Source organism: Uloborus diversus, chromosome 1 (genome assembly GCF_026930045.1).
Source record: "Uloborus diversus isolate 005 chromosome 1, Udiv.v.3.1, whole genome shotgun sequence".
Lineage (NCBI taxonomy): Eukaryota > Metazoa > Arthropoda > Arachnida > Araneae > Uloboridae > Uloborus > Uloborus diversus.
The window spans coordinates 170,892,219-170,915,171 of NC_072731.1; the positions used below are offsets into that span (position 1 = coordinate 170,892,219).

General features: G+C 31.2%; 1 protein-coding gene across 2 annotated transcripts in view; it reads left to right on the forward strand.

Annotated features, from left to right (window-relative positions):
- Positions 1-22,953, forward strand: part of LOC129222974 (oxidation resistance protein 1-like) — a 46,023-nt gene that overhangs the window by 10,242 nt on the left and 12,828 nt on the right. For both annotated transcript variants that reach the window (XM_054857548.1, XM_054857540.1), the window contains exons 2-11: positions 1,083-1,267; positions 4,203-4,252; positions 8,174-8,281; positions 11,685-11,756; positions 13,564-13,758; positions 14,126-14,301; positions 15,168-15,874; positions 18,043-18,202; positions 19,496-19,727; positions 21,807-21,899. In XM_054857548.1, the coding sequence (XP_054713523.1) occupies positions 1,258-1,267; positions 4,203-4,252; positions 8,174-8,281; positions 11,685-11,756; positions 13,564-13,758; positions 14,126-14,301; positions 15,168-15,874; positions 18,043-18,202; positions 19,496-19,727; positions 21,807-21,899 (1,803 nt within the window). In that variant the 5' untranslated portion in view covers positions 1,083-1,257. The remainder of the gene's footprint in view (positions 1-1,082; positions 1,268-4,202; positions 4,253-8,173; positions 8,282-11,684; positions 11,757-13,563; positions 13,759-14,125; positions 14,302-15,167; positions 15,875-18,042; positions 18,203-19,495; positions 19,728-21,806; positions 21,900-22,953) is intronic.

Consider the following 22,953-nt stretch of genomic DNA (forward strand, 5'->3'; position numbering starts at 1 on the left):
TTTCGACTTACATTCTAAAACTGAAAACTTATTTTAAAAGAAAACTTTTTAAATGATTTTTATCAATGATTTCGATGATTTTTGTAAGCATATTTGAGGAGCTTTTATGATTTCAATGATTTTTGTTTGAAGATTTAAAGAGTTTTATGGGGGGGGGGGGTGTTAGTAGAACAAAATTTTTGTATGTAAGACTACATTCTTGAGCATGACCCCTCCCCTAAAATGAAATCCTGTATCCGCCCCATACGGAGCCCCTCTGAGAATGAGATCTCCCAAGAGGAGATCAAAACGCCACTAAAATTATCCTCTAAAGAATTTCAATGACACATTCTTTGCCTTGAACCCCTTCCCCCCTTCTTGTGGGTATCCCTGCAGGACCGGATTTAGGGTAGGGCAGGCGGGGCTACTGCCCCAGGGCCTCCACAACAAAGTGGCCCCCACAATAAAATTTTTACAAAATATCCTAACTTTCACGGATCAAAAATATCGGATATATACATATCAAAATATTCGGATATATATCAAAATATCGGATATTTTCTAAAATATGATGATCTTTTCGAACCCTGATTAGAGCCTCCACTCCTTCGTTGCCCCGGGGCCTCTACACTTTCAAATCCGGCCCTGTACCCCTGCCTTATTGTAATATAAATGCATTCCTTATTGCTTTTTCGTGATGTAGTAAATGGGTTATGAAGTTCAGAAATGCCGTTTTGACAGGGGACAGTAGTGACACATTGCACCTACATTTTTTTTAAAACATAATTTTATTGTAATATGTGATTTAAGTATACTACTTATACATAATACTTATTTTTTATCTACCTTAAACAAATGCTTTTATTAAAAACAGCTCTAGGACTTATAGGTGAAAGAAATGACATTATGACCCTAATAAGCACTATATTTAACATCCTTAATTGCTGTTATGAACCTTTTTGCTAGCATTAATTGCATTTTTAGTGTGTGAATGCTTGACATATAGTAATTTAATTTTCCTGAAAGGTCTGTCTGTTGTTTAAATTTGAGCATAATTATTAAAAAATGCTGTTTTTGAAATTTTAATTCTGTTTTTGTTTTAGTGAAAACAGCTCACTTACTACCAATAATAACCCTTCAACTGAAAAGGATGAGGCAGATGAGGATTCTAGTGCAATATCACCGTTGAAGGACAGTACTGATGGCCGCAGAAAATCAATACCTGATCATCAGGAATCGGACACCATTTCTGAGAGTGAAGAAGAATATTTTCGAAAGATGCTGTCTGGTGAGTTTGTACTGCAAGGGGGGGAAAAAAAACAATTTGTTTAATCTTAAAAGTAGGAAGTACTTAATTTTGTAAGAATGTAATTATGACTTTGCAAAATGTATTTCAACTGTTTTTTACATGATTTTCTGTCATATAATGTAACTACAGTTCAGGCTTTTATGCTTTTTCATTCATTATGTCTCTGATGTTTTGCCTAACATGTATCAGGAATCTTCAGACCTGAAAAAAGCAGATTTGTTTTTCAAAATTCTAGATAGATTGTAATCTTAACCATCATTGGATATGGCATATATCTTAGATTGAATAGTACTGCTGCTGTTTATCTGATCTTCTTTGCTCTTGAGATGGCATCACCTTAAAGGCTGATCCAGAAATTTTTCAAGGGAGGGCAATTGGTTTTATTACATACTCTTTACTACGTATCCTAATTTGTACAGGTTGATCACAGATGTCAACTTCAGTTTCAAACCTCCTCCTTTCCCCTGATATAATCAAAGGTCATTTTGAGTTTCCTTATCCTTAAATTAGGGGTGGGGTGTCCGAGACCCTTATCCTTCTGACATTATCAAAAATTGTCCAAAGTTTAGCGATAACTTGATTTTTGAAAAATTTTCTGAAAGAGAATTCTAAGCTCCATCATTCTCTTTTAATGTCATCAATGCCGACATGCAATTGTGTTTTTTTCAAAAATATTTAGGGAAAAGCCCCCGAACTTCTCTCCTCCTAACATATTTGAATATCGTCTTAAATTGTGTTTTTGTAACTTCATTAAAAAAAAAAAAAACTCCTGAGGAAAATCCTTGAACCCCATCCCTTCCCTTAACATTACCAACAATAACTCACAACAAATGTTTTTAAGACCTCAAATTTTAAAAATGTTCATAGAAGACGGGGGGGGGGGGGAGACTTCTGAACATCTCTTTTTTTAATACACTCCTGTTTGTGAAAATTGCAACACCATGAAGGAAGCATCATAGTTGAATGAAATTTAATACAGTTAATAGGTAATGGTACATATACATGATTACATTTTCAAACCAAACAATAAAAAGAGACAGAAATTAGTATTTTGTATGGCTACCACGCGCTGCAATAAAAGCTGCTACACGACTCGGCATGGACTGAAACAAAGTTTGAATATCTGCCTGCAGAAGAGTATTCCATATTGTTTGTACGTGCAACTAAAGTTCGTCTGTCGAAGCAACAGGACGAGGATCACGAGCGAGACACCGCCCAACAAAATCCCATACATGTTCAGTCGGTGACATATCCGGGGAATATGCATTTAAGGAAAAGCTGTACCTGCTGAGAATCAAGGTAGGATTTGATAATCCTGGCGACATGTGGACGGACATTATCCTGCTGGAATACAGCCCCTGGCAATCCTTGCAGGAAAGGAATAGCTTGGGGCTGTAAATCTTTGTTTATGTATCGGGTACTGTTCAAATTGCCCACAATTTGTAGCAATTGTGATCGTCCATGATATGCTATGGCACCCCAGACCATAACTCCAGGCGTTCATCCACTTTGACGTTCAATAATGCACTCTGGAATGTGCCGTTCACCGGCATAGCGCCTGACATGAATCGGGCCATCGTGGTGCCACAAATTGAAGCAAGATTCGTCAGAAAACACGACCTGCTGCCAATCAGCATGCTAGCTCCTATGCACATTGGCCCATTGTAGCCGCAGGCGGCGATGGTTTTACGTGAAAAGAATCCTGTACAAAGGAATCTTTACGCGCAGCCCATGCTGCAGTAGACATCTCCAAATTGATGAAGCACAGAATGAAACACCTGTAGCTGTTGACCACTGTGCTGTCAATTGTCTAGAAGAAGCTGTGTGGTCCGTCAGCGCCATACGCACCAGGTATCTGTCATTGCGAGCTGACGTCACATTTCGGGGTCCACTCCCGAATTTCCGAGCTGTCCGTCCACTGCTTCCAAACACGCATGATTGTGCTGCTGTTACGCTGCACACCATCGGCTACTGCACGATAAGACAATCCAGCTTCACAAAGGCCGTTGATTCTGCTCCGTTCAAACTCCGAAATTTGCTCAGATTTCGCTTTCTTTCGTCGAAGATGCATAGTAAAGATTCAGTTAACATTTACTCTAGCATATAACCACTGATGATCATACACGCCTTGCTACAGCCGTCTATTTATATTTGGCTTGATCCGCCGTTCAAAGGGTGCTGCTCAGCATACGCATGCCACTGATCTGCAATTCTAATTATTTGCATATCATGCCCTACTTTACATTTCCTGCAATTTTCAGCTCACTCGCGTAAGTCCTTCGTGGTGTTGCAATTTTCACAAACAGGAGTGTATTACCAAAGATTGTCAAAAATAACATTTTTGAATCTGCTATTTCCCCTAAGCTCAAGATGACCCGGCATTGTGATTTTAAAGTTTCAATTCCGGAACATTTCTGGGGAGAACTCCAGCCTTCCCTTTTCCTAACATTAGTGAAAATAATCTAAAATAGCATTTTTTGAACTTCAATTTTGAAGTGCAGCACAATATAATTCAAATGGTTCATTCCCCTCCTCTCAAATTTAGTATTAAAAAAAAAAATAAAGACAGCTTTTGATATGAGGTATATGTATTCAATTTTATTTTATAATCATGAAATTAGCAAATTAAACGGACTCATTTTTTACTATATTGTAATCATATTCATTTCAATTGTGTTTGTCTGTTCGTATGCATCATTCTATAACATTACTAGACATTGCATTAAATATGAAAATCTTTAAAAATTGATTGTTAAGCTTTAAAAAATACTAGCGTACGGAGTACGTCACCAGTGTTCTTATGTTCCTTTAAACCGTCAGTGTTCTTAAAGGTTAAGTAAACTAACTTTTCTTTTGTTCTTTATGTGCTAATACTATGTGTTTAAACATAATTTTTTGTTTTGTTTTTTTGCAGAAAGAAGAGGGTCGTTTCGTCCTCAGCCAAAAGGAACGGTACCTTATACGGTAACTGCATTAAAAAAATATTGTTGATAATGTTTCATATTCAGTTTTATTCAAACATGATTCTTACTTTACACAGTAAATATTAATGTGTATGTATATTTTTGTGACGAATGTGAAATAATTCTAAATTTTTTGCTTTTGATAAATTCAAATTGTAAGGAGAGAAATAACATGTCTAAATGTAAGATCAGCCACAGGGGCTGTCCATGAATGGTGTCACACTTTTTTTCAACAAATTTGTTCTCTTATCCTCTTTTGTCACATTTCACCTTATCCCCCTTCCCTTGTCACTTATCACACTTTTTCAGAAGTAGATTGTTTTAAAAATGTGATGTCACACTTTTTGTTACCCCCTACCTCCTCCTTGTCAGAATTTCAAACTCCCCCTCAGAGCTTGATATCATTTGTTTTTGACCCAATCAGGATTAGGTTTTGGACTGTCCGAAACTGGTTTAGGACAAAGCAGTTGGTTTTTACCTTACTGAAGTTCCTGAAAGTGTCTTAAACTGTCCAAAACTATGTAGAGCTAAAGGGGTACAATCCAATCAAATAATATTTAGTGTAATATTTGTAATGCTCAAATATAAACATTAAGTTTTAACTAATGATAATTTGATTATATTTTTCTCAATGTTCATTAAAAAAATATTTTACTACAAAAAAAAAAAAAAAACTGCCAATAACTCTACCAAGAGAACTAATTTCAGTCCAGTTTGTAACTCAGAGGAATGTTATTAAATGTGTAATATTTAGGTGCAAAACAAAAAGCTTAATTTTTTAAAAGTGGTTTTTGCTTGTAAGTTTTGCGTGATGTTTTAACGAATTTTTTTTTTTAAATCATAGATTAAAGGACAAAAAATTGATGATTAACTATATGCACTTATATTTTAATACTTGTGCAGTTTCTTTTTTTTTTCAAATTCATATTTTTAATGTAATACATAACTACAATGAACAAAAACTGTAGTAGTTTGACAATTTTTAGAAACAAATTATTCGCATTTTCCTAAAGTAGTTTGGTGGTGATTTAGTTTTAGATCATGAAATAGCACAATAGTCTAGAGAAGAAAATCTTCACAAAGCTGTTAAAGACTTTCAAATACATATTTTTTTCTTTCAGTTCAAAAATTATCATTTATTGCACTTAAATAAATGATTGTACAGTAACCCCTCGTTATATCGTGCTTTTCGGGGGACAAAGAAAAAGAGCGATATATCCGAAAGCGCGATATAATAGAGGTCATTAAAAATAGTTATAAGTCCGATACATAAGTAAATTAGCATTCGTTCTTTTGGACATGATTTTCTAATGGTTTCGATGTAGTTCACGAATGTATCATCACACTTATTGAAATTTAAATAAGATTGAAATTTAAGTAAATTTTCACTGTCAGAAAGTTAAAAACATCAAATGGCGAATGAAGACGATCTTTTTGAGCTGCCGCGAGATAAGTGTGCATTCCAATACCCTCTTATTCCCAATAGACTTTTCACTCCGTTTGACTTGCTGTAGAAAGGATGTGAAAAGTAAAAATAACCACATTGTTAACAGAAAACTCTTTCGCCAGTCCAGATCAATCTTCCTTTCTTTGATGCAAATCCCCGTTTGTGCAACCAAGCACAAATCTTCTCTGTACTAAAAGAAGGGCGTATGTTCTCTGCTAGTAGGACATGACACCTGCTTGATGTCTCTCACTCATTGTAAGGGCAATGTATCAATACAAATGAAGATGTCATGTAGTTTACAGACTATCTGAAATATACCGCGCCAGTATAGTACATTTGGATGACAGGTATTGCTGCTGCTTTTCCAGTGAATTCAGAAGAATAGCTTCCTTTTGTTCATTGACAAAATAAAGAAGAAAGAGACCTTCTCTGAGCAATACCATATGTTTTCAGAAATGGTTTCAAACTTAAAGCGAAGTTTTTTTTTCAGACTTTAATATTTCGGGAGATAGAAGAAAGGAGCGATATATCCGAATGAGCGATATAACGAGGCGCGATATAAAGAGGGGCTATTGTACTATATTTTGAACACTTTCATTTCCACACATGCATAATTGTCAAAACATTTGGTTACTATTATAATAACAAAAAACTCATGCGTAAAAATTTAAATTTTTAATGAAGAATTCAACTTTTACATAATTAGCTTAGAATCAGTTGAAAAGTAAGTTACATACACAGTCTAGCCTCATTATCACGACACCTGGAATGCACAACGCTCCGGATGTCACGTCACTTTTTCAAAGTCCCGATCTTATGCCGTATTATTTTAATATTCAGTGGCTCCTGATTTTACGACAGTTTTTTTGGTGCAACTGTTTTTTTGGACGACACTTCTAGCTACGCAGACTAGATCAAATATTTCTTTGCAACTGAAAAATTTTCAGTAAAATAATGAAAACACCTGAAAGTGTTTGTTGTAGGAACTTTGGACTCTGACAAGAGATTTGACCAGTCATGACACCTCAAGAATGGCGTTGGGCGAGTAGATAAGTTCTGAAAGGTACAGATTTCAAATTTTGACAAGATGAGGGACAATAGAAGGGAATTCAAAGCAGGTGGATTGTAATACTGGACGAGGGAAGCAGCAGACTAAGAGAAAGACCATAGCTATCTGAAGCTGTAGATGGTCACTACAAGCTTCTTCCATGAGAGAAAAAGAGATAAGAGCTCCCCATTAGATTGGAAAGGGACACACAACTCTAAAGTGGATAAAAGAATTTGAAAGAGTTTTTTCACTTCGAAAAGTGGGGCTAAGCTGTCAAAATCTAATCAAATTGGGAACAAAAGTGAGGAGTCTTGAACTGGTTTCTTTCTTGCTGATAGTTTCGAGAAAAGGAGGAGTAATAAAAATGTTACTCAAAAATTTAGCGACACTTAATTGGAAAGTATTTTAGAATCAAAAGGAATAAAAAAAGTGAAGGTTTTTTTTTAAAAATAAATTAGCATTAGTTTAATCTAATTAAAAACATATATAATGCTCTTAATTTCTTCATTAAATCTAATTTTGTTGTTAACTAATGTTTAATTACGAATGTTTAAACTATTCCGGTTATGACGTCGCTCCTGCTATGACGACACTTTGTTGACAGTCCCAAAGGTGTCGTGATAACGAGGTTCGACTGTATATTTGTACTTAAATGCTCACATTGAATAAATATTCTATATTAAACATAATTTTGATACATTTTATTCTGTTTTTCATGTTTTCTCACAAAATAGTTTCTCTAAAAATGTAGTTTTGGACACTTTCAGACACAAGTGTTCTGGACAGGATGGTAAAAACCATGGTTTTACCCTTGTTTTTACTGTAGTGTCCAAAATCTTGCCAACCCTGGACCCAATAGGTACAAACTGAAAGCTAGTTCAGTGTTAAATGTATGAAGTAGCTAAAAAAATAACTATATTTCAAAATTTTTTAAATATAAGTAACCCGGGCCTGCACCCAGTGTTACAATCCAGTGTGCAAAGGAACACAGTTCTCCAAAATATTTGGTTCATTATTGTAAAATTATGCAAATTTACATTAAACTGGTTTGAAACTGCTGAGCCAATTTTGGTTCTTAGAAGTATGGTTTTTTAAAAACATTAACAACTGAGTGTTGAAGTTTTAAATTGTAATTCTTAACAGATATTCTTAACCTTTAAGAAAAGTTCATGTGTGTTTGAGAAAAGATTTGTAACATTAATGTTTGCTAAAGTTGAATAAATACTTTAGTGCTTGAAAAGTAATAAGTGAGCTTATGAATGAGAAAAACATCCGACATAAGCTTTTTTCAGTTGCCTTTTCATCTATAAGCTCACTTATTTTGTGTTGAAATAGGTGTCTCTTGCTATCGCAAAACAGGTGTCTGCAGTAATCTGCAATTTTGTGCTTTTATATGTTATTTTATTAATGCTTGCTGTTTAATGCAGGTGCAATCTTCAGATTCATTAGAAGGAATTGCTGCTAGATACAACATAACACCATCGGAGTTAGTTACCTTGAACAAAATAAGTTCTCGCTTTGTGTTTCCGGGACAGGTAATTATGCAATTCTTAGATAATTTTTAGTTAGTTGGTAATTTTTTTTTAATTTCATTTTTGAAAATGTAATTTGAAACAAATTGCTAAATGAAAACGATCTATTGTGTAATTTAGTTTGATTTCCTGGTTTAATTTATATGTTTATGCATCTAATTTATATGCTTTAATTTGAAAACGTTCTGTGTTGCACTTTTCTGAAATATTTTAAATCAATGTTTTAAGAAAACTGTGGATAGCCATGGATTGTTTAGTCTACCATTTAAAGATGAAAAAGCTTTTATTTTAGTTAATATTTGATCAGTTTGTTTTATGAAATCTGAATATCTATAAAATAATTGCAAAAACAGTGTGAACATTATACATTTAAAAGGTATTTATTGTGCTTTTTTGAACTTTTTTTTTCACATTGGATGACTCCGTATAGCAATCTTATAGGAGTTATTTAAGTCAACATTGCAATTTTGGTTCAGTGCATTTGGAATTTCTGAAGAATCAGGATACATGTATAAAGGTACTTTTGGAAAAATCTGAATTTCCAGATTTTTGTGCTTCACAATAGCTTTTAAGGGAAATGAATACAAACTAGTGGGGGAGACTTTTTTTTGTTAGATTCTAACAAAATCATAGAAAATGAGTTATATATGTAACATTTTCAAGATTTTACCGTAGTATTTTTCCGGATTTTTGAACTTTTGTCGCAAACTTCAAAGTTTTAACCCTTTGAACTTTTATAATTCTGAGTTTTGGATTTATCCAATTTTTAAATCATTAGCACTTTTCTTATCCCAAAACATATCTACTGTCTCATCTTAATTATTTTCATGTATTATTCATGTCTGCAAAAATGCTGGCCCATGTGATAGTCGGGGCCCCTGAGTTACACTGAAAATGTCTATTATTTTTAACTGCTTCAACAATTATCATTTCCTGGCAATAAGTTTTTCCTTATTGACCTGCAATCTAGTAATACCCGAAATTGAGTATTTTTCTTACAAAGGGAAATGCTGGAATTTTTCAAACGCAATGTATTATAAACAAGTAAAAAATGGTATATAGAACATCAGGGAGATCGGTGGCAACTTCTATGTATTGCACATAATGTAGTGAAAGTAGCAGATTTGTGGGTTCACAAAATAATGTGTAATCAACTTGGGGAATATTCATTCTTTTATTTTTTGGAAGCAAATGAAATATTTTTAGATACTTCATTTTTCCAGTTGAAACTATTACTTTAAACAGTAATTTTCACTTAATATATTTTTGGCACCATATATTAGTCTATGGGTTGCTTTCGTGAAAAATTTTTGTGTATGAAAAGCGAGAATTTTTGGGACATTAGGAGCTGTTGTGGAAATGAAGAAGCACAGGAAGATGAGAACTTACTCAAAGTTGCTTGGTTTGTAACAAATTTAAATTTTGTATAAATGCATATTTTAATTGTTTAAAATATTGTTTGACTGATAAGAGTTAAAGTACTTAATGACATTTAGCTTAATTTATATATAAATATGTCTTCAAATTAAAAACTAAATAAATTAATAATTAAGTAAAATAAATACATAATAAATAAAATGTAGACAAATAAAAGTCATAGATAATTCAAAATTGTATCTTGTTCTTACCCTATGAAAAATTTGAAAAGATAGTTGGTAAGAAAGATAAGACATTGGAACTGTTATCAATGTTTTATGTTAAATGAAACCTCAATTTTGTTCAGCATTTTTTGTATGCTTATGATTTGTTATATGTTTTATTCACTTTAAATATTTATTTCATTTCAAATTGAGTAATAAAATGTAATCTTCTCTAAATTTTTTTAAAATGGTATTTAGATTGAAAAACTAGCCCCTCCCCCCCTTTCAGTGATTTGTGTAGCAGTTTATAAAGTTTTGAAATAACTATTGGTAGTTTCTGTCATATTTTGGAACTGATTGATGTCTGTTTTCTGGTGCATTTCTGTTAACCCGTTCGCACCCAGCGTCACGCGGACGCTACACAACAATTCCTCTCTTATCAGCCCAGCGGCACGTATCCGCTACGCGCTCTGATCGACGCTGACGTCCCAGCGTCACATATACGCTTTCTCGAAACGGAACGATTGAATTGATTATTTAAACAATAATAGATGGCGCTAAATGGCTATAACTTTTATCATATTCGAGTCACATGGTATTTGACCTTCATGTACACACTTTAGTTTCTTATTTGGACCTCTCAATGGGATAGATTTTTTTTATGTAAACAACAGTGAATCACTGCTCTGCGCATACGATTTATGAGGTCTCAATTGCTCTTGTTTATATCTTTGCTTCTCTTTTTTTGTTACGAGTAATTGAAAGAGATATACATCTAGCTGAATAAATTATAGGGGAGGGGAGGAAGGTTAAAATATTTTTGCGTATGTGTTTCAGACTTTTGGGATTCCCCGTTCGATGAGAGTACAGGAAGGATTTCAAGCGGCACTGAAGTTTATAATTATTTTTGAATCCTTTCTGATATAGTTCTTCTTTATTTATTCTTTTTTATTTGGAGACTGGAACATTGCAATAAAAATGGTTAGCGAAGTGAATGAAAGGGAATGTTTTCGAGAGAATTATGAAGCAATTTTGAACTTGTTGCGTGGGAATTTAACTAGTTTAAATTCGTTGACCTAAGTTGTTTTAATTAAAATTACATAAGGAACATATTTTTTTGCTACATTTCTTTTTCTTTGATTGCACACTCACGATGTCTAACTCTAACTTTGTTTTTGTGCACATATTATTTAACTTCGTGCACATAGTTAAAGTTTTAGTATTCTACTTATTTCACTCCCTTCTAATAATGTAATAGTCTTTATATTAACAATTAGTAATCAGTAGTACATTGTTTAAGCAAATTTAAAATTTCAAGTCATTATTTTGAAATGCTGATTTTATATGAATATTTTTGTTCAGTTAGGCTTAACTGCTGTAAATGCTTGGGCCGATGGCGGCGTTCCATTTCGGAACGTTCGGTCCCGTAGCTGCGCTTCGTTTTCCATGCGCTGGTCCTCAAGGGGTTAAACTTGTGAACATAATTATTGGAATCAGGATTGTTGCAATCATTATCCAACTTATTTTATTTTTGTGAATTTAATTATTGTTCTTCTCATATTATATTTAAAAAAAAAAAAAAAAAAGAAAGAAAGAAGAAATTTCAAAGAATTTGCTTTAAAGACAAATGACACCAGTAGAAGAGTACTGACGTGTTTGAAATATTTCATTTAAACTTGTCTAGTTATGTAAATATTTTAAGTAAAGTTTTCTGTTTATCTCTATGTTTGGAAATTACTTTAAAAAAAATATATATACAATAAGTGTTTCAGCATGTAATTGCAATTTTTTTTTTCATTGAAGGATAACTGTGATTTTTTTTCCAGATAATATATATTCCAGAGAAAAACAGTCTCCAAGCATTAGAGCAAATTATAAAAATCAGTGCGGCTGCAGTTGTATGTTAATTCGTTCATGCATTCTTTTTCTATAATTTTTTTTTTACTTTCTTTAGTTACAGTAATAACAAAATTATAGGAATATTATTCTGTGTTAAAATATTTTGTTCAAATTTTTCCAATAAGTTAAAAAAATAAATAAATAAAAAGCTGATTGAATCAACTGTATTCTTGAAGGAAAAAAAATCAAAATTTTCTTTTTAATCATTTGGTTTCAAACTATTTACACGTTACTTACAACTTATGTTTATGTGAAAATTAAAGTTTTTTGAACAAGTATTCTTTAAAAATTCTTTGCTAAACAAAGCACATTTTATATGTATTTTTTCCTTAAATTTAGTTTCTTCTTCAAAACTTGAGTTTTAGTTTTTGTTATAGAATTTCAATATATATCTGTAATAATGTTAAGCATATTTTATATCAGACATTGACAATCAAAAAATGATTCATTTAAGAGTAATAGTTGTTCATGCATTATTTAAATATTTAAAGTGTTTCATAACTTTTAAATTTGAATGAAAGCTTATTTTAAATATGCATGTTAACTGCAATTATTAAAGTTTTGTGTATTTGTTATGGAGATGTTCATACATGTATGAAAATTTTAAGAAATTTTTAATAATAGTAATGAGTTCTTTCAGAAAAAGAAAAGTTGCTATTTTGCTGAAATGGTACTTTAATAATATAGCAGAAAGGCTCTAATTTTGAATAGTTAGAGTGTCATTTGAAAATAAAAATCATAAATGTTAGAAATTAAAAAAAATAAATAAAAAAAAGTACCTTTTCATAGTGTTAATTACAATCATTGTATTATTTGTTAACAAATGTCTATTTGGCTACAAAACCTAAACAGACCAAAGTAGATGAAAGCATGATGTGACCATACGTTCAATTTTTTAAAGACAGTCCCCTTTTCTGGTTGACCGTCTCATTGTCTCTGCACATAGTTGCGGGATGCTGAAATGGCCCATTTTCTCAACAGATGAAAGCAAACACATGGCGCATTTCAGCCAAAAGTTGTTGGGAGAAATTATTTAAGCATAATTTGTTTCAAGAATCTCTATAGCAATGTAATAGCAATGTACCGTACATTGTAGCAATGTGATAGCAACATATCATTTGAATGTTTACATATGTGAAAACTTTTCACCGTAATGCACCAATGAAAGGAAATTTTGGTTTATGATTAATTTGATAATTGTCCAAAAAAAAAAAAAAAAGAGACAGTTGCAAATCATAGATCTGAAAACAATGTTGATTGTAAAAACAAATTGTATAAAAATCTGCCAGGAATTTTAATTGTATTAAAAATCAACTCTAAATATACTAGGGCAAAGTTTGCATTAAAAAAATGAATCTCCCTTTTTAATAGTTCATTTTTCTATTTTTCTGTATAAAGCAAATTAAAAAGTATATGACTTTCTTTTTTTTAAATACACATGCAGTAATCCCATTTTGAAATAAATAAATAAATAAATGCTCACTTTGTTAAAGCATAACATGAGCAATAAAAATTTAAAAAGGCAGAGTCTAATTGCTGTAAAATGTCCCCCACCCTCTTTAAAAAGAAGAGGGGTTAGCATGAATGATTTGGTTACAAGTACAGTAACATCTAGTAGATGATTTGGCTATCACCATTTTAGGGAAGATTTAGATAATATGAGTTTGAGTAAAAAGGTTTTAACTTAATGCTTTTCACGTGAAAGTAAAGTTTGTTGTATTTGCTTATCTTTATGAAAATATGTGTATATATTTAGAATATTGGGTTGTGTATATTTCATGATATTGTATTTAATCAAATCTTAAGGGTGAATCAAGTGATGTTGAAAGTCCAAAACCTGGACATGTTGAGCGAGTTCCATCTGTAGAAGATAAAATGAAGTCAGTTTCATGTGATCAAGTGCCGGAAATCAAAGCATTAACTACTGATCTTCCGAAAAATTCTGAAGATTTGTGCAAAGAATCTCTAAGAATAAATTCAAAATATGTCACAGATGGGGAAGTGAGTATTTTTTATAATTGTGTTTGTTAATTACAGTCATTACTGTGCAGACAAAATGATATTATATAATTAATGTTATTGGAGTATTAGCTCTATATGGTCAGCATTGAAAATGAATGCTAATTTGAATTTTATGCATTTGTATAATTAATTCTATTTTTATTTTATATATTAACTGCAATTATTTCAATTTTTGACGTTTTGAGTTGCTTTAGCCTTTTGAACGAACATTTGAGAGTGCATTTCTTTGCATTTAATTTTTCAAAAAATTTACTTTCTACATTGTTTTGTTTGTTTGTTCATGATCTATTTAGTTGCATTTACTGTGATGTTTTTTTAGTTTTTAATTTTTGGTAATTTGTTGCAGGGAGTGGTTAGTGGGGTACTTATTGTGACTACGAATCATGTGATGTTTGATCCTAATGTCTCTGATCCATTAGTGATTGAATATGGAATGGATAAATATGGTGTTGAAGCCCCGATGAGTTGCATAGTTAGAGCTGCTTTATATACAGATATTTTTCGTATAAGGCATGATGCAAAGTTAGTTTTTTTTTACTTATTTATTTTATCTAGTTTCAACTAAAGACTCAATGACATATTTTATTTTTAGTACTAAAGAACATTTTTTAAATTGTTGCTTATAAAAGTGAAGTTTTTAAAAAATATTTGTATGTCTTTGAGTTTGAGGTTGCTTCATTTAATACTAATGTTTAATATTCATCAACCCAAAAGATCAAAAATATCTTATTGATGATGCTCTTATTATTTATTTGCAGCAGTTCTTGATATTAGTGTATGAATTCAGTTTAATGTCATGCATAGAATTTTTGGAATTAATTTTCATTTTAGAATTTTGATTTGTATTATTTTTGTTATAAATATTGGTAACATTTTTAAAAATAAATATAAAAAATAAATGCAATGTTGGTAAAATATCTATTCAAAATATGTATTTTAACCATTGAATTTATTTCTGACAAGTTAAAAGTTTTCACAATCAAGGATTTCATTTAAAAATTTTTTTTCTGTAATTTAAAAAGTTTCATTTTCCGATTTTTAATTTGTATACTATATAGTGTTACAGAAACCAGCAGTAGAAAAACTTCATTTTGATTGTATATGATATTACATCTTCACAATTTGAAAAGACTACGAATTTAAAAACTGGAAATTAAAAATTAAAATCTGTGTAATTAAATTTATTTAATCTGTAGCTGTTGTGTTCAAATTAATCTTTTCTTAATTTACCATGCAAAAAGAATTTTTAAATGTTTTCAGTAATATTTTTTGGCATGTAGTCTTTTTTGTAATTTGATATAATGAAACAGATATATTATTCTATGCTAATGGCAAATTTCAAAATTTCATGAACATACTAACATTAATTCCTTTTTTTTAAATTTCAGCTCTGACAAGAATTCTAATTTATACCATTCTAAAAACTTGCCAATGAAGAAAAGTAAATCCCATAATGACAAATTAACCAAAAATGATAAATCCAAACAAGGCCGAAGATACAGCTCTGCTGAACTTGCAAGCAGGCGTTCAGACTTTGGTATTGCAGTTAGTAAATCATTTCAAGACAGTTTGTCAAAGATTAGTGAAAGTACTGGCCAAGAAGAAGAAGAGAGTGAAAGTAGTTCACCTAATAAATCTTCCCTACCAATTGCTATTCAATCTTCTACTCCTGTTACTACATCTGAGGAACTTAAAGATAACCAAAAAGCACTTCTTTCTAATTCTTCATCTTTTGACTCAGATGTAGATCCTCCTTCAAGAAAAGCATCTATTTCTGATGAAGATATTCTAGGCTCAAGTTCAGAGTCTCATTCTCCGAAAAAGAAATCTAATTTTGAGAAGACTAAGCATAAGCTTCATAAAGGTTTGAAAAAGTTATCTATCACTGATAGTTTGTTTTCTCATCCTCCTGGGGGAGGGCGCAGAATGTCTCTACCAGCCTTCAGCTCACTTCCTGACTTCAAACTTAAGAGTCCTAGTGCAAAGAGTCCACCCGTTGAAAAGCCCAAACCTGTTGTAAATCAAGAGAAACCCGTTGCTCCTGCATATGTAAATATGGTTGATGAAAAACCAGAACTTTTTGCACCTCTTGATAGTAAGTGTTTTGATTTCATTTTCATATTAGGCATACAGCAGTTAATATCAAATTCAGTGTGTTAAATTTTAGTTAAGTGTAAATGCTCTGAAGCCCTTGGTCTGGATTAATTATGTGTTAATATTTTTCTTGGTAATGTGATACAAATATATTGTTAGACATTAAAATATAAGTGCCACAAAAGTATCAACAGACTGAAATTTGGTTAATGTATTGTATCTTTCATACTGCATACCTACCAACTTTACTGGTTTTTACGGAAGATTCCTGGATTTTAATAATTTCTTTTGATTGTGTATGTGATGTAAGGAACATTTGGTTGTACTAAAAAGATAATAAAAAATCCATATTCTTCCCCAAATAACAATGAAAAATCCATCATAATCATCTCTTGGTTTTTTAAATCATCTACTGAATTTTTCCCCAATAGATGTTGGAAGGTATATAACATTGTATTTTTTAAACTTAAAATAGAGGCACATAAAAAAATTTCTGAACGTGAAAATTTTGAATGTTTATAAATCTCTTTACTTGATCTATAAAGCATTTTAAAAAGTTTTAATATAAATAAATGAGTTTCCTTTCCATTTTGAATTTTGTGTTTTTTGTCTATAGGTTTGAGCATCTTGGTCATCATATAATTGAACTTTTGGAGATTAATAACCAGTAGATGTTTGCTAAATTTTGCTTTTTAGTTATTAGTCTATTTTGAAGACTTGGAATGGGGCTTAGTATAATAGATCTTTAGTCATTGTGCTTGGTTCTGTTGAGCTCCTCTTCTCATTTTCCTTTCCTACGATTTTGATTCTTTTCATTTTAACTAGTTGAGTGTTTTCTTTACCAGTCAAGGAAAAAAAAAAGGTATATTTTTGATATAGAGATGAAGTTGTAAACTGCAAATCACTGCAAATTAAAATAAAATTATTATATTTTTAATTTTTAACTAATGTGCTCTTTCAAATTTCCCCCTTTAAACCTGGCATGGAATATTAGTGGAGGCTATGGGTTTGTATATGTTTAGTTTTGAAATAATTGTATTAAGCATTTTAAGGGGCCATTCATTAATTACATAAGGGTCCCGAGGGGTAAGGGAAATTGGAAAAATCTCTACATACCCTTACTTTTGGTTTGAAATTCATTGTTAAGTAATATTTCCCAAGTCGACATTTTATTTTAGAAATCGCGCAGTCAAGTGGTTTGGCAGAGATATTTCATTTACGTCTAAAAGTTAAGAAACGTTAAGAAACTCACTACAATATAAATTCATTTCTTATAACAAACTCTTGGTCAAAATTCATTCTTATGGATTTTTAACGATTAAAAGACTTGTAAAACTGAGTTTTGCTACTTACAAGAGTACGTTAAAGAATAACAAAAATTAATTTGGTGTCTTTTGGGTAAGAAGTTTTTAAAATCCCATAAAACAAACCTTTTTCCTAATTCACTAAAATTTGGGCTCTCTAAGATGGGGGCTCTAGTTAGCAATAAGTGTACATAATTTCATGTTTCTGAACCTTACTGTTTTCCTAAAATGGGACACAATCAAACATCTTTTTTTATTATATGCATAGTACATTTTAGAGTCTTATTTTTAGTTGCATCATATTCATGACTGCTGCTCTCAAATAAAATACTAGTTCTGTAACTGTCCCTATTTTTTTTTTTTTTTTTTTTTGACTAGTTTTCCATCATTAAATGATTTTTCACATTAATTTAAACAAAATTTTCCAAAGCTATACTTTATTATTCACTGTAGGAAAATTGATTGCTAGAAATGTCTGGTCTTGTTGAAGTAAATTTGTATCAAGTTAGTAAAAATAAGAGAATTTAGTTCATGGTAACACAACTGAATAGGTTAACAAACACTGACGCACTGATACAAATATTTTTGTAATGAATAAAGTTGTTTAGAAACTTTAGTATTTTTTATACAGTATAACTTCAATTTGACGATGCCCGATGTAACAATTTCTTCAATTTAATGATACCTTTCACTGGTTCGGATTTAACTGCATTAAATGTATATGCTCCTCGATTTGACGGTATCCTTGATTTAATGATAACTTTTTCAGTCGCTTGAAAATCGTTAAATCAGGGTTATTCTGTGTGTATAAAACATTTTTGGAGCTTTTTTTTTTGTTTGATTATTGATTTTGTATTTATTTCAGAATTAATTCCTAGACCAGCAACATCATTTTGTGATACACCTCTCTACTTATGTTTAAGAATGGGTGAACCAATTGAAAAGTCCGTTATTCGTACTAATCCTGTTGTACATTTTGGGCAGAAGACAAAACCAGAATATTGGTTCAGTATTCCAAAAGACAAGTAGGTTTTTATTAAAATATAGTTACAACTTTCAATTTTTTTGGTAGTTAAAATGTTTTTTCTAAAAGCCATATGCATGCTTATAAATGTATACTTTTAATGTCTGCCAGTGTTGCTATGGAATTGAAAAACATCCAGTTAGGATGAGTCTATCTAAATGAAGGGGAAAAGTAAAAATTTGATGGTTGAGTTTTTCTTATTTAAGTGTGATTCTGCTTAATTTAGAGGTTAACTCACATCTGCAAAAGCGGGCATCCCTGAAAACTGACAGATGCATCCATTTCCACCTGTAAACCTCATGTTAGCTTTTCTATCTCATTGGTGGTTAGACTGTAAGTGTATTCTTCTTTTTACTGGTTACATTTTAATTTTTAATAAATAAATGAAATAAGATATTTTTTCTTTGATAGATAGTTTTGTGATGGAAAACAACTCTTTTTAAAGCTCTTTTTTTTTTTGCTATTCATAAAGCATGAGTTTATTCTGAGTGGCACTAATTTGTTAAATTGGCATGATTGATATGTCTGTTTATTTTAAATGAAATTATTGCTTGAAAATCTTCTGCTTTTCAGCAGTTCTGTGTTTAAAAAATGTTAATTTTGATTACGTTTGGTCCCTGTAATTAAAACTTCATGTGTGAATCTGAATTGTTGAAGGTATTATGAGGAGATTCAAAACTCAAAAATATGAAAGCTAATCAGGATTGTGGCTTCGTACACTCTTAAATCTAGTTCTTTGCAGCAGTGGTATAATCAAATTTTTTGTGTTAACTCAAGTACCCTCTCACCCTTGCTTTAGTTTTTTTAGGTTAATTTATGTACAATTGAGGTTTTAAAGATATTTTTTAATTTTCTAGCATGTAAATTTATTAAGTTGCAATTGGGGCTTTCTTACTATATTGAATAATAAGTTAATTTATTGCATTTAGAATGCTGTAAATTAGATAGTTTTAAATACATCTTTATAACTTGTAATGTAACTTGCATTTAGTTTGGTTCTATTTATTTCATTCGTTCAGCAACCTTGGTTTTTGTTTTGAAGAGTCCTGAAAAGTCCTTGAAAGTTTCCGACTTTTATTTTGCTAATAGTGTGCATACACTGTTCAGATCCTTGTGCTAATCTAAAGAAATGTGTAAACTTGATTTGAACTCGCCGTGCTTTATTTCCAAACCAACAGTGTTGGCAGAAATATTTATTTTCAACTTAATAATTTTATTTGTAAACAACAACATTGTATTATGTTTTTGATTTTCGGTTGTTCATTATAAGATTTTTATCATTTTAAATTATCAGTGTGGACAGTCTTTATTGTTTCTTTCTACGTTGGTGCCCAGAAAAGTATGGTGATATCGATAAGATAAATTTCGAGGAACTTGGCTTCTTCCCTATTGAGCCAGAATATAAAGAGGAATCAGAAGGAAAAGGATCTCATCCTAATCGCCGTGCTAGTTGGGCATTTCCATGGAGAAGGAAATCTAAAGATGTTGGTGAATCGCAATCAACTTCCAGTCTGGAAGATTGGGAGGTACAGAATTTAAACAAAAATACTTAACACATTAAAGTAGAATGTCAAAAATCCGAACTAGTTGGGAGCCAAGATAGTTCAAATTTCAAAAATAACCGAGAAAATACCATGTAGGGTAATAGCATGCCATTAAATTAAATAAAATGGTTGTACAACATGCATGTATGCAACGCTACTATAAATGTAATATGTAATTACAAATTTTATCAAAATTTAACAAAAATTCTCTCATTGTTTACTGAATATAAGGGAAAATTTATTAGAGCTTCGTAGAAGTGCGTTTGTATTCTCAACGTTTGGATTTTTGAGTTCTACTGCATAAAATTAAAAAAGTTCTTTTTCTTTCAATTTTCAAAATGGAATCTTTAAAAATATTGCTAATATAAACTTTCCCCCTTTTTACCCTTGTACATACAGCGGAACTTGCTTGTAACAAGCCCTGATTTAATGAGAACCTGCATTCAACGTGGAAATGGGGACATATTTGGTTGGCACAATGTTAAGTCAATGGGAGTGTAACTCACTTTTAATGAGTAAATTGCAGTTTTAACAAGCAATATTTTTATAATTTACAAAACCTCTCTAGTTTGGCTAATCCTTTCATGGAAAACATCCTTGATCATTCTGAAGTCAACCAAAAATTGATTAATGATGAGTCGAAATTCCTGTGCATAAGTGACAATGGCCTTTTCTTTGTCTTATTTTTCAGAGTGTACTTCTTCTAAGTTTATTGTTTTTTTTTTCTTACATGCATATATATCTATGCATGTGTGTGTGTGTACACACATATATTAAATGAATGTTGCTAGTTTTACTTAAGAAAATTAAGTTATCTTAGGGATTGCATTAGCAAAGTTAATATTTTCTTATGCAATACTGAACAAAAAAGTAATATTTAAACAAAAACAGAAAGCCGTCAAGTGTAAGTACTTTAAAATTTTGAATACATAATTTTGTACTTAAAATTTCAAAAATATCAATTTCTCCTAGCAAAAACACATTTCTTCCAAAAAAAAAAAAAAAAAAAAAAATCTGGGAGTGGGAAAGAATGTTGTTTTCTCCAAAAATTTCCATTTTTTCCCATGATCATTCCCATCTCTATGTGTGTACATATTAATTTTTGTCAGTTTTGTTTATATTTTTTGTTTGGAACTTCAACATCACATCAAAACATGCTTTTAAAGCATGTAAAATGTAGCAGGTTCTTTTATATATTTATTACTACTCTTATTATTTGTTGGCTTTCTTATGATATCAATATATTTTATTCTGAATATAGAAAAAGTTGTTTGTTTCTCCAAAAAATTTGAAAAAATTCCCTTAGCTTTCTGAAATAATTCAATTACAGTACAATTCGCATCAATCAGTTTATCAGTTTTGTTAACTTGTTTTTAATAATTGGTACAATTTTACCAAATATTACTTTGTATCAACATATTTCATTGCATTTCTTAAAAGTAGATACAGTTAAATCTCATTACAGCAAATACTAATACAAAGAAATATCCATTTCAACTAAATATTCATATCAACAAAATAAATGTTAGACATCTTTTAATTGCTTAGATTCCATCCATTACAATGAAACTCTCAATACAAGTAACAAAATTTGCGTTCCCATGAAGTTCATTGTTATGGGATTTCACTGTACATCTTTTAGAGCCCAAAAGCATTATGTAAAAATTGAAATATTGTTGAAGTGAGAATATGAATTTCTGAATATGAATTAATAGGGTCTTGAAGTGTATGAAATAGCATTAGTTTCTGAAAATTGAGATCATCATTAAAAAGGAAGAACATTAAACAGAGTTTTATATACATAAATATGAAATTTTATCTGCAATGACAAATGTTAATTTGCTTAATAATTTTATACTGTAGCTTAATTTTAAATCTCAAACTGATTTTTCTGTAGTTATGCAATGAAAAAAAAAAAAAAAAAAACATTACATTTTTACATTTTCTCTAAATGTTTCTGCTTTGTAAAATGGTTTGTGGAAAATTCATCTTTGAATTTTTTTATGAGAATATTAAAGTCTTGATGATTTCTTATGTGTTTTTGATTAATTTTGATTTTAGCTCTTAGATTGCTTAAGAATTGATGCGGCGATTGTGCATCCGCCTGAACTACTTACTCCTTCAACTATTTTGAATGATGATCAGCTGTTAGAAGTAATGCCTTCTTTCTTTCTGTGTTTGAATTAGGGGTGCGACATCAATATCGATGTTTTGGAAACATCGATGTTTTTGTTAAAAAATAGATGTTTTATTTTCGATGTTTTCGGAACATCGATGTTTTGGTTTCGATGTTTTCTCGATGTTGATATTTTTTGTATTATAATTAAAAAATATAGTAAAATTTGCTCCAATTTTCTCACTAGGTAATTAAATTTACGTATGGAATTGCTCCAAAAATTTCATTTGTTTGTGCACATTTAAAAATATAGACTTTTCTGTGTAAAGGATGATTTTTTGGGAAGATCACTACAAGATGGTAAAAGATAACTTGAGGGTGAGGAAGATGTCAAAGCTCGACACTGGAAGAACTCGACACTGGTAGTCTGTTGCCTGTTCTTGCAGTCGATTCTAAGACTCCAATTCTTAAACTAAAGGAGAATCCTATATATTATTACAGTGAATATTATAACCGAACAAATTCAGAACTGTTAACAGTTGTGTCGAAGTATTTGATAGTGATAGCTACTTTTGTTTCACCGGAAAGAGTTTTCTCTCTGCCTGGTGGAATAATCAGCGAAAAGAGAAATGCGCTTAAACACCAAATATTGGGGGTTACTTATCGTCTACCCAGGGGCGGATGCAGACTAACATTTTTAGGGGGCTCATGCTAAAGAGTGACCCTCACCCCTCCTCCATGAATAAACTTATGGTTTTTGGTAAGAAAAATTTCTGAAACTGCTTAGGTGTTTAAAAAATACCACATCGACCAGGGATATGGCACCTAATAGGACAAAAAATAGGAATAAATTTTATAAACAATTAAAAGAAGTAGTATTTCAAGTATTTGCTTGTAAAAATAATTCAAAACCTGAAACAAAAACTGAAATCATTTACATTTTATCCATAATGTGTTTGAATACAATGCGAACGGATAATATTGTCGACGTTTTAGGGGGGGGGGAGGGATCATGGACCCCTATGACCCTCTCCTTGTATCTGCCACTGCCTAGGTGGGCATCCCTGTGAGAACCTATGTATAATGAGGTTT